Source organism: Ambystoma mexicanum, chromosome 2p (assembly GCF_040938575.1).
Source record: "Ambystoma mexicanum isolate Mex_15411 chromosome 2p, UKY_AmexF1_1, whole genome shotgun sequence".
In the NCBI taxonomy this organism is placed as follows: Eukaryota; Metazoa; Chordata; class Amphibia; order Caudata; family Ambystomatidae; genus Ambystoma; species Ambystoma mexicanum.
Window position 1 is genome coordinate 635,420,917 of NC_090923.1, and position 12,211 is coordinate 635,433,127.

Here is a 12,211-nt window from a genome sequence, read left to right on the forward strand (position 1 = left end):
CCTGTCATCAGCCCGGGAATCCTCACTAAAAGAAAGCAGTCTCGCTTTAAGCTTGAAAACTGCCTTTTTCCCATAAACCAATCACTGTTTTCTGGGTCCTAATGCACCCATCCAATGACAGTCGTCTCCCTAACCCCCACCCCTGAAGACCATCTTCATGTTTGGTATAGCACGCAAAGTGATAGTATGAACCAAGAAGCGTCACAGGGGGGAGGTGGGAGGATTTGCATGCAAATCCATGCCAGAATCATGCTGGAGAACAAAAGTTACAGGTAAGTAACTTGTTCCTTCTCCAGCTTGGGGTCTGGCATAGATTCACATGCTCATGAATACGAATACACAGCAGTACATATACACAACCACGGCTCCACAGAAGTACAAACACTTACCTCTGGAACAGACACACCTCAAACAAACCGGTTGTGCAACACTGTCTGAGTGACTCTGGACTCCTCCCTGTAATCCCTAATGGCGCAGTAGAATATGGTGAAGGTGTGCGTAGACCTCCACGTAGCCGCCCTGTAGTTGTCGATCAGGGGAACACCAGAGAGAAAGGCTGTCCTAGCGGCAATCGCTCTGGTGGAGTAGGCTCTCGACGATGACAGTGCATGATGCAACTCGAGAGCCACCTGGAGATGGAAGCCTTCAATAGTGCCTTCCCATGATTCACAGGTCCAAAATTCACAAACAGTTGACATGTCTTCCAAAAGTCCTTTGGGCGCGCCACAAACATCAAGGTACGAGCAACGTCCAGCGAACGCAACAACCTTTCAGTGGGCGAAGGAGGATTAGGAAAGAAGACTGGGAGAACGAAGTGTTAGTTGGGATGGAATTCAGAAGGAACCCTCGACATAAAGGTGGGATGGGTCCGTACCACCACCGTCGTAGGATGGAACAAGTATGGGTGCTTGCAGGAAAGGGCCTGAATCTTCCCCGACCCGTCTGGCTGAGGTGATGGCCACCAGGAAAGCAGTCCTCCATGAGAGGAACTTCAGCGGAGCCTGAAAAAACGATTAGAAATGGAGGTCCCATGAGCTTAGTTAGAACGATGTTGAGCTCCCAAGCCAGAGCCGGTGCCTTCACCAGCAGAAAAGTCCTGAAGAGGCCCTTCAGAAACTCATTGACGAGCCTGTGAGACCACAGCGAGGGCCAGCCCAGATACCATGTGTACCGGGAGATGGCTGCAAATGCACCTTGATGGAGGCGTGGGCCAACCCAGCCTTGGCCAATGACAGCAGGTAATTCAGGAGCTGTTGAGTCGTGATGTGTAGAGGAGTAGTCCTTTGAGTCCTGCACCACACTGTGAAATGCTTCCATTTGTAACATGAAAGCATAGAGGGCGCTCTGGCCCTGGTCAGGACCTTTCTACAATCCAGGGGAATGTCATAATGCCCAAACTGTAGGGCTGCAGGCGGCAAGCCGTGAGGTTCTGCGATGCTGGGTCGTGGTGCAGGATTGTTCCATTCTCTGTGGCGAGGAGGTCAGGAAGAGGAGGAAACCAGATGGCCGGGGCTACCGACAGGCGGAGTAGGTCCGGGTACCAGATCTGGCAGGGCCAAGCCAGAGCGATGAACATCATCTTGCCGTGACAGAGTTTGAATGTGTTGACCACACGTAACAGCAGTGGGACAGCGCACAGATATAGGCCCTCCCATGTGAACGAGAAGGCAGCTCCCAGGCTCCTCAGGTTGGGGAAACCTGCTGGCAAACGCCTGGCATTTCGAGTTTGCCGCCGTCAAGAAGAGGTTGATTGATCTGTGGTCGGCCTCACATGATGAAGTGATGTGACGTCTGTGCCTGTTCGAGTCAGCACTCGTGGCTGGATCGCAGATCCCTTCTCAGAGAATCTGCAATGGTGTTCTTTATACATGCCAGGTGGAATAGGGAGAAAAACATGATCTGAAGAATGGTCCAGTGCCACATGACCTGCGCCGCCAGGGAAAGAGCGGGCGGGTGGCTTCTGCCCTGATTCCGGATGTAAAACCTTGTGATGGTGTTGTCCGTAAAAGTCCTCACCACCAATCCTCGCAGGAGAGGCAGGAAGGACTGTATAGCTTGTCTGAATGCCTGGTGGAGGGCAAGTTTGTCCGTCCACTTGCCCGTGACCTGGAGTCACCTAGCATCCAGAAACTTCTGCAAAGGTCCCATCTGCAGCCTGCAATGCGGGACTAGGTGAATGCAGGACGACATCATGCCCAGCAGTAATTTGAGGCCACAACCACCGTGCATTGAGCCGTGGACAGACGATGCACCTTCCCCAAAATGGCTGCCACTTTATCCTCCGAGAGATATGCCAGAAATTGACCGTGTTGAGATGAGCGCCCATAAACAGAGCATTCTACGATGGCACCAAGCAGGACTTTGGATAGTTGGAGAATCCAAGCCCTGTCAGCAGGTGTATGGTCTCTTCGGTGTGCTCTGTCGCCAAAGCCTGAGAGTGGGACCGGATGAGCCAGTCGTCCAGGTACGGTAAGATGTGTATGACCTTGAGGCGTAGGTGTGCCGCCACCAGGGCCAAGCATGTTGTGAACACCCTTGGTGCCGATTTCAGGCCGAAGGGAAGAGCTTTGAACTGATAGTGACGACCCAGAACCACAAAGTGTGGGAACTTCCGATGCTTGGGGTGTATAGGAATGTGGAAGCAGGCATCCTCCAGGTCCAACGTGGCCAGGAAATCCCCTTCCTCCAGTTGGCCCAGCACGTGCTGCAACGGGACCACCCTGAACTTCTGGGGTCATAAGTATGTGTTGAGGCGTCGAAAGTGCAGGATTGGATGCCACCCACCCCACCGCCAGACTTCTTTCGAACCAGAAAGTATCTGGCGTACACTCCAGATCCCCAGAGAGACGAGTTCTATCGCCCCTTTTTCCAACATGGCCTGGACCTCCTGCAGCAGTTGAGCCATGTGTAGTTCCTTCCTTGCCACGAAAGGAATGGAAGGGCACCTGTGCTCGAACTCCAGGGTATGCCCTTGGATGTTCAGCACCCACTTGTCGGTGGGGATGGTTTCCCACCTGTCTAAGTGCAACAGTCGGCCTCCCACCACGATTTGAAAGCAGGGGGGCTAAGAGGGGATTTTGTTTTGGGCCTGGTCAGGCCTGCCTGGGTGCCTGCGTCCCAGCCTGTGGGCAACGACGATGCTGTGTCCCTCCTCCGAAGGCTTGCCACCTGTAGGCCTGCTGAGTGGTGGAACGCAGGGCAGATGGTAGGAGGTGGATGCATAGCTCTTAGAGGAGCTGACGAACATCCCTCCAGAGTAGCAAAAGGAAGAAGGGCTCCACTGCTATAAGGCCCACAGTGACCGAGCCATCTCAGTGTCCATCTTAATGGCTTGTAGAGTTTTGTCTACAACTTTGCATAGCAGGTTATCCCTGTCGAAGGGCATATCCACCACCTTGAATTGGACATTTGGTCCGAAATTCATGGCCTTCAACCAACAATGGAGTCCAAGTTCCACACCGTTTCCCATCTGACGAAAGCGGGAGTCTGCGACATCCAATACTACTGTGATGGCGTGGTTGGACGCCACCTCGCCTTCCTGAAACAGAGCTAGGGCCTCCGTTTTCTTATCCTCAGGCAAGAGGTCCAGTATCGGGCCCAGCTTAAGCCATAGTTCCCTTCCATAACGGGCCAGGATTGCCAAGGCGTTGGTGGCCTTCACGATTGAAGCAGAGGTATAAATGATGCGCTTGCCCATTGCATCCAGCTTCTTGCCCTCCTGGTCAGGGGCAACATGGATGAAGAGGATGGGTTTGCTGACTGCTTGCTAGCGGGGGCCGACACTACAGAGTCCGGGGATGGCTGGAATCAGGCACCAAGGAGCTGAGTTAGGCACTATACATTTTTCCAAGTCTGTCCCGTTTTGCTGGTGCAGAACTTGGGGTCTTCATGAGAGAGATGGATGTCACAGTTTTCCTGGACGATTCACGTCTTTGAAAAAGGAACCCTTCCTTCTTCTTTTCTTCAGGCACCAGGCCAAAGAGGGCAAATGCCCTTGAAATCATGGAGTGCAAGGACCCCCACCTCATCCGGAGGCACAAACTCTGCGTAGTGGTCGTATCCGTACGTAGTGTCCACCACCGGAACAGCTGGTTTGGGAGGTGGTGTTGGCCGTGTCAGCTTAGGAAGACGATTTGGTCCTCTGGGGCGAGGCCTATGTTGTGGCCTCGATGGGCTGTGCCTGGGGGTGGGGGTGTTCCAACCAGCACCACTGGAGGAGGCAGTTGTTGCTGTATTTCTGACAGCAACATGTGGAAGTGTTGTTAGAATGTCCAGTGACATGCCTCTAGGGTCCTGTGGAGGGGCAGACAGAGTTGGCAATAGTGGAGGACTAATTTGCCTGGGCGGAGCCGATAGCAAATCCTGTTCCACAGGAGCCCCTGTGATCTGAGCAGCAGCCTTCCTGCAAAGACTCCTCATCTGAACTTGTGTAGATTGCCCTGGCACCCTCCCTCTGACCTGCCGTAGGCCTGGGAGGCAAGTCAGTCGGTGGTAACAGTTCCTTTGCCCTCCCCGCCTCTTCGGGAAGGAAGAGACATCCGGAGCCTTCACAGACTGGGTAGTCGTGGTCGAGGCAGTCATAGTTGTGGCCGAAGCGACAGCAGCCGTGGGCCGGGTAGGCAGTGTGATCCTCTGGGCAGACTTTCTCGCTGTTGCCACCATGGTTGTTGACAGTCCACAACCAGAGCCATGTTGACGATTGCCTAAGCCGCGGCAGACACCGGTTTCTCTGATGATTTCGTAGATTCGTAGATAAGGTCCTCCGTTTTTGAGATGCTGCCGGTGTCGTCGTAGGCGATGCTTTGGATGCAGGCATTGATGAGACCTTCGAAGCGCCCTCCTTGTGGTCTTTCTACGGTCTATCCTTTGGCGAAGAGCCATGTTTCGACGAGAGGATCCATCTTTTGGAAGGATCCATCTTTTGGAAGGCACATCACCAACCGGCATGCTTACCGTGGAGGTGGACAGCGAAGGAACTTTGTGTGCCGAGCTTCAACTTAGATGTTCCTCAAACCCCATGTTGCGCAGAGCTTGAACAAACTCCTCTTGCCTTCTTCAGACATGGCGAGGTGCCAAGTAGGTCTCAACCAGGCCTTGGGACTGGATATGAAGATCCAATGATTTAGCAGCATATCTTCACCGACAACGGGTCCCTGCTGCTGGCGCCTGACCAACGGTCAGTGAAAGAGCGACGTTTGGACAAAAATCGAACAATTATCCACAAAAACATGTGAAAAATGATATAGCTCGAAGAGCAACTCAAGAGGACTCCCAGCACTGAAGCGTGCAGTAAAAATCTGAAGATGGCCACCATGGGTGGGGCTTAGGGAGACGACTGTCATTGTATGGGTGCAGTATGACCCAGAGAACAGTGATTGGTTCATGGGAGAAAGGCAGTTTAAGTTTAAAGCGAGATTTCTTTCTTTTTACAGAATATTCCCAGCCAGATGACAGGGAATATTCATGAGCATGTGAATCCATGCCCAGACCCCATGCTAGAGAATAATAGAAACAACAAAATAAGCGTGCAGGGTGAGGATGTCTGGATACCAGGAAATCAATTCATCACGCCTCTCTGGCATTACCACAATCTGTTTCCACTGTGGTAGAGGAGCAAAAACATCCAAGATTTGAAATTTCATCTGCGAGGCAAGGTCTCCTCTAATAAAAAGGGTTTGCTATAGGACATTACACAGATTTTGTAGGCATATAGATCACCAAAAAGTGTGAAGGTGACCAGTAAAATAAACTACAGACATTTAAAGCGCTCAATAGACGATGCATGATAGCTAAGTTCATAGACTCAAAGGTTATTTTTCTTACCACCATCGGGTTGTAATGTAATGGGCCCTTATACAATTTTATGTTATAACATACTAAGCCTTAACCATTCACGACACTCTTATACATACTTACCGAATCTGGCAATATAGATCCATGACAGACTGACGCCGTCAGAAGGCTATAATCTCAGCACATCTTTTAACAAAGGCTGTGACCAGAAGCTACACATCACACTTGAAAAAATAGCTATATGCCCAACTATATAAAAGGTAAGAGTGTGCCAATTAAGGTTACCTGAAGCATGTGTGAGACATCGAAGAGAGAGCAGTGTGTTCGTGTGTGTAGGTGAGACTCAATGTGACTATCTTTGTACTGCACCGGCATACTCCAGCCGGCAAACTCGACCATCTTTCCACCATGGCTGATGTGAAAGTCATACAGTGGGGTCTTCTGAAGAGCTTCCTGCAGATGGGAGAGGGAGAAAACAGAAAGATGAATATTGCAGGCCTGACACGACAGGAGCAATAATATGTGTGAGGGAATGAATGGCACAATAAAGAGGATGGTTACTGTTTTGCTTCTGTAGAGTTAAAGTGACATTGAAAGCACTCCAGGCTTTCTTCAAGTTCAAAAATGGCTCTGGGCTTCCTAAAGACCCTATCCAACATTGCATTATAACCAGTACAGCATTAAGTGCATTAGATTCTAAACATCATTCATTTATCTTTTAATTAAAAATGTTTGCTTTTGTATCCATTAACTTGAGCTATACTAAGTGAATTACCTGACAATTACTAAGTGCATGGCAGGGTTGTTGTGCATGCTAGGGCAAAACGATGCCCTGCACATAGCTCTTTAGAATTGTTTTACAACACAACATTTGTGAGTGCAATATGTAGCTACAGCTGGCATTCTGTTTCGGTATCCACCCACAAATGGCTGTAATTAACCAATTCTGCTTTTTTTTCTTTTTTTAAACTTCATACACCATACATTGTTACTACACTGGCTTCAAAACCCATATAGAGGTGATTCACTGGTAAAAGACTGCACCATTCCATGGACCGCTATTCCCACTTAGCGCTTAGTACTATTTACGATATGAACGACTGAAACAATGAGTTCAATAACACAAGGTAGGAGCTATAATGAAGTAATTGAGGCTTCCGTATTTTAGTAACTTCTTTTATTGTTAAGTGGTAGCAGCTGCAGTACGACCCGCCTCCAATATATTCAGGTCATAACTGGCTCAACAGCGTTCCTATTCTCCCTCCTCTACATTCCTTACTTCAACCACTAACATTCTACAATGGATTACTTTAATAGGTGTGTTCTGTTGCACATGCTATGATATGTACAAACAACCAGATATTGAGAAAATCTATACAACACATCCCCCCTTCCCTTTTAACCTCGTAGTGCTAAACTTGAATGAATGGACCAATCAACCGTCAACAAAACCAAGATTGATAACAGTCTCGACTGCAAACTTAAACTGATCAACAAATATCAATGCATAACAAACACTGACAAATAACATAATACAACATTTTGTTTTAAATAAAATATATGTTTAAACATTGACTGTTTAACAACTCACCCTAGTAATTTCAACTTCACCACTCTTTCCTAATTCCAAGCATCACCTCCTTCCACCCTTACAGCATTCCCATAATCTTTTGACACAATCTTTGCAATTGAAAACTTGGATTCACACTTCCTTCCTCTCCTCGGCACCTTGATCTTAATCGCATCAACTGGATGCAACTTGCACTCTAACATCCAAACTTAGATTTAAATATTGATTTGGATACCTCATCGCTTTTTTTAATTTGTCCCTCAATATGCCTTACATCTGTACAATCATCTTTGACAAATGTAACCCTCCAGGTGCCAAAAGCGTGTTAGGTTTGTGACCCCTTGTAAGGAACTAGTGGTGGCAACACTAAAGACAGACAAGTGATCACAGGGGTGTTTATTAAACTGTATATGCGGGTTGGGAAAACGCCAGCTTAAATCTAAGATGGGAGCAAGCTACGACCATCAAATAATAATAAGGTAGTCCTACTGGCGTCTTGTCAAACATAACGGCCTATACTATGAAAAACATATTGCCAATCCTTACGCTAAATACAAACAAAGAGTGTGGGATGGGATTCACAGGAAAGAAAGAAGTGTTCACAAATAATAAGTCAGGAGGCGGTAGTCGGGTCTCCCCCCCCCACGTTTTGAACACGGGACAAGGTAGGACTGTTGAGCACAGCACACGCTCGAGCTTTTCCAGCACAAGCCAAAGGTTCCGCTCTCAGCTTATCAGGGTCTTCAGTGGTTAAGTCTCTTTCCTATAAAAGGTCTCTTGCCTCCGAGGACCTGATCTCTACAACAATATAACAACCAAAAGTTCCTTTCCGCTTGCACGTTGGGTGATGCCTTTTCACCCCTGGATTCCCCTCTTCATGGCTTAGATCGCCAAGAAGTCTTTAGCTGTATCAGGCCCTTCTGTATTGTTTTGAAAAGGTCTGATAAGTTCCAAAGATATTAAACAAAGGGTCAACAATAATAAATCAAAGTCCTTCTCCGATTACATCTGTTTGCGTTTGGGTGATAGTTCTTCACCCCTCGGTCCCCCTCTTCCGCGCTCAGACTCCCTTTGATTTTTAGCCTCCCTGTACCAGGTTCACTATGGCTTTCTACACAATCTTCTTTGGGACATCGATTTCATTCACAAATCTTAATGCCTTTTTGAACAGTTCACTGTGGACATCTCTCTGCCGGGCTCACTCTTGTCAACACACTGTTCATTGGGACGTCAGACTTCGTCCCCTTTTATCGGCATCCCTCGGTCAGGTTCACTCTTGCCAACTTTACAATGTGGAATTTGCTTCCCTTAGCTTCACAATTGTCTGTCAATCAAAGGCTTTCAACTGTACAGAGGATTTTACTAGACCCCTGTATGACCACTTTGACCCCCTTCTCGCCTATCTCCCAAGGCCTTCTGGTTACGGTAGTTCAACAACTGGGCAATCGGCCAGAGTTTCCCGAGTGAACACCCACTTGGTGCTTGACTGTTCTATGCTGGCTTCCCCTTTGCGTGTCCACAGTTCTATTGACTTTCTTTAATCAGCTGCTTGCTACTTTCGGTCAACACAGTCCGATTTTTTTATTGGCTCTCCCCTCGACTCACCGGCAGTGATTGGCTTTTCTTGTCTCTGGAGTCAAGGCCGGTACTATGGGGCCAAGCGTCTCTCTCCAGCTTGGTTGTCAGCGGAGGAGGACCCTGTGTACCGTTGACATCTGCTGCAACACACGCTGGCTATTCTTCACGGGCCTTGGTTGGAAAGGGCAAGGTCACACCTCTCCTTGGCACCCTTTCGATTTGCACTGTCTTTCTCCTCCTCTTGAACTGCCGTTAGCTCTCTCGTCGTGCGGTCTGCCTTGCTCGTATTGTGCTCTCGTGCTCCACCTTTTATCCCTGTGGGGAAGGGAAAGGGCCATCAGGTGTGTGTAATTCTTGTCAATTTCCTGACTTTGCCTGACCCTGGAGTTGGGACATGTGAGGTAAATGGTTTTGGTGTTTGTCCGTCATCTTTCGTGATGCGTGGAAGTTTTTGTGTCGGAAAAGGGGGCGGTGGTAGAGTGTTCAAGTATCCTACAGGCTAGAATGGGGAAAAGGTATAATAAGAAGGGGGATACCGCGTCTCACCCGTCGGTGTCCAACTTCCACTCCCCAAGGACCCCCCCCATCCAAGTGATCTTCCCTCAATGGTCCACCCCCAGGACCAGGATCCAATAGTGATGGCTGTGTCCTGGGCATCTGGATGACAGATCCCCGGGGATTAGTAAGTGAAACACCATGAGGTGTCTCACACCCCTCATAACTTCACATTGTGATTGTGATATCCCAGTGGTAGAATGAGGAGTCACTCTATACTAAAACACTGTCCACAATAAAGCCCTTTGCCAATCCTCATTCTTCTTCAAAGACATTCTGATGCCATCCATCACTGTGCTATTAAACCTCTCTAAACACCCATTACTCAGGGGATGATACAAAGAAGTCCTCTTCTGCTCAACTCCTACATCTTTTAGCCACGACTGAAACTGTATGGCCACAAACTGTGGACAACTTTTATTCAATATCTTTGAAGGAAAACCCTATCTCCAAAACACAACCTCCAGAAACGTTATTACATTTTTGAAAGTCACGTCTCTTACCCCTCCTACTTCCGGTCATTTGGATAATAAATCCATTACGACCATCACATAACTATCACATCACCAAAAAGTTCAATGGATCAAGCAAATCTATTGCAAAAGTGTCCCACTGTAAATGCATCACTTGTGGAACAACCATGGGCAGCACTCGTCTTCAAACCGTTTAACTATCTTTACAAGCCCTACATTCTCTATACTGCATCTCAATGAACTCCTCCATATCCGGCCACCAAAAAATCTACACCACCAATTTCGTCCTAGACATTCCCATGTGACCTCCATGTGCTAGCTCTACAACAACGTCCCTCATATTTTCTGGTAACAGCCTTTGACCTCTACACACAAACTCTCCTTCCACACTCAGCTCATCCTTCACTCTCTTATATTTCTTGATGTCACGGTCTACTTCGGTCCTTAACGACTTTCCTCTCTGCACTTGTTTCTTATGTATTTTTTACCACCTGGTATATCTCATCTTCCAGACATGCCTTAATCCACTCATCTACTTTGAGACATTCTTCAAATGAAAATATATCTGTGTCATCTTTCATCAACATCTCAATATCATCGTGCTCCTCCACCACCAGATTCCTTGACAATGCATCAGCAATGGAATCGTCTCTTCCAGACACATGCTCATCCACAAAGTTCAAACCTTGCAGTTTGGTGACCCACTTGACAATCTCCTTGAAACTCCATCCAAACCTTTTTGATTAAATATTGCAACTAAAGTGCGAACAACAAAAGGCCTACCATAGACATATACCTTAAATTTCACAAATACCCACACCACAGCTAACTTCTCCTGCTCTATGACGAAGTAGCTTGACTTGATATCCTTTCACATCCTACAGGCAAATGCTATAGTGTTTTCTCTCCAAACATCTTCTTGCACCAACACTGCTCCTAAGCCAACCTCACATGCATCCATATACACTATGGTTTTCAAATTATCTGTACCCCTTCAATATCGGTGCCATCACCATGTAATTTTAGCACCAATACACTAATTTTCACATGTATTTGACCATTGAAACTTCACACCCTTCCTAGTTAGCTTGCTTAGTTCAGCTGTTTTACTCAATACTCCCTTGACAAATTTGGCATAGTACTCCATCAGTCCCAAGAATTAAGCTACTTCCATTTTGCTTCTGGGAGCAACCATCTCAGACATTGCTTTGACAGCACTGTACTTAGGTCATACTCCCTCTCCAGATAAATTGTATCCTAAATAGTCAACTTCTGCTTTTCTGAATTTACATTTCTCCAACGTAAAAGTCAAACATGCCTGTCCTAATTTCTCCAACACCATCTTCAGACTGTTATCATGTTCGCCTTCATCACATCCCCAAACAGAAAATAATCTTGATAGCAACACCTTCAATGCCACTCAGAAGAAAACACTTGCAGACAATTTGAACACATTAGATCATGCCAACATGCGTTATGAACGTTACAATGTTAAATTAATCCGGATGTAAGAGCAAATTTGATGGTAAGCCGATCTGAGATAGAGAAGAGAGTATACCCTAGACCCAGCAAGATCAGTAATCAATTCATAGATATTTGGTTTGGGAAACCTCTCTGCCATGACAATTTCTATTGGCTTCCCTCAAGTAAACACAAATTCTAACTCCTCCATTGCTTTTCCTTACCACAACAATGTGACTAACCCACTCCGACCCATCTGTGCGTTCCATCACTCCCTCCTCAATCATCCTGTTTACTTCCTTTCTAAGCGACAACGGTACTGTTCTGACTTTAACCATGGTGGGAATCGTACCTCTTTTCACGATTAGAGAGCAGCACTTTGACAATGCCTGGTAGTCTTCACCAATTACCCCATTGATCGTACTTCTGGCACCACCTGTTTCTAAGCAGGGTGGGGATAGCCAAACCTTGAGGTTTCAACAGGGTATATTTTGAAAGAAGGTGTCAACTTGGAACAAAAATAGTGGGATGGCTTCTCCATGAGTGCCAAAACATGGAAACCAAAAAACTGTTCCTTGGTTTCAAGCGTCTCGGTCGTTTCCTGGCAATCCTTGGAGGATTTCAGTCACTCAAAGTCTGGGGTGTTTAAGTGTCAAATACATTTCTTCACCTGCTCAGTGGGATCCAGTTTCAGGGAGTCACTTGTTGTCGACATCCAAATATGAGCAACGACAGGAATGAAGCTAAAGCTCACCAGGCTTAAGCCTCTATGACTTCAGCT

At 47.2% G+C, this 12,211-nt stretch overlaps 1 protein-coding gene across 1 annotated transcript in view; it reads right to left on the reverse strand.

The window, feature by feature from the left end:
• Positions 1-12,211, reverse strand: part of AMT (aminomethyltransferase) — a 459,623-nt gene that overhangs the window by 290,597 nt on the left and 156,815 nt on the right. Inside the window, exon 2 of the mRNA XM_069644169.1 lies at positions 6,079-6,246. Within this exon, the coding sequence (XP_069500270.1) occupies positions 6,079-6,246 (168 nt within the window). The remainder of the gene's footprint in view (positions 1-6,078; positions 6,247-12,211) is intronic.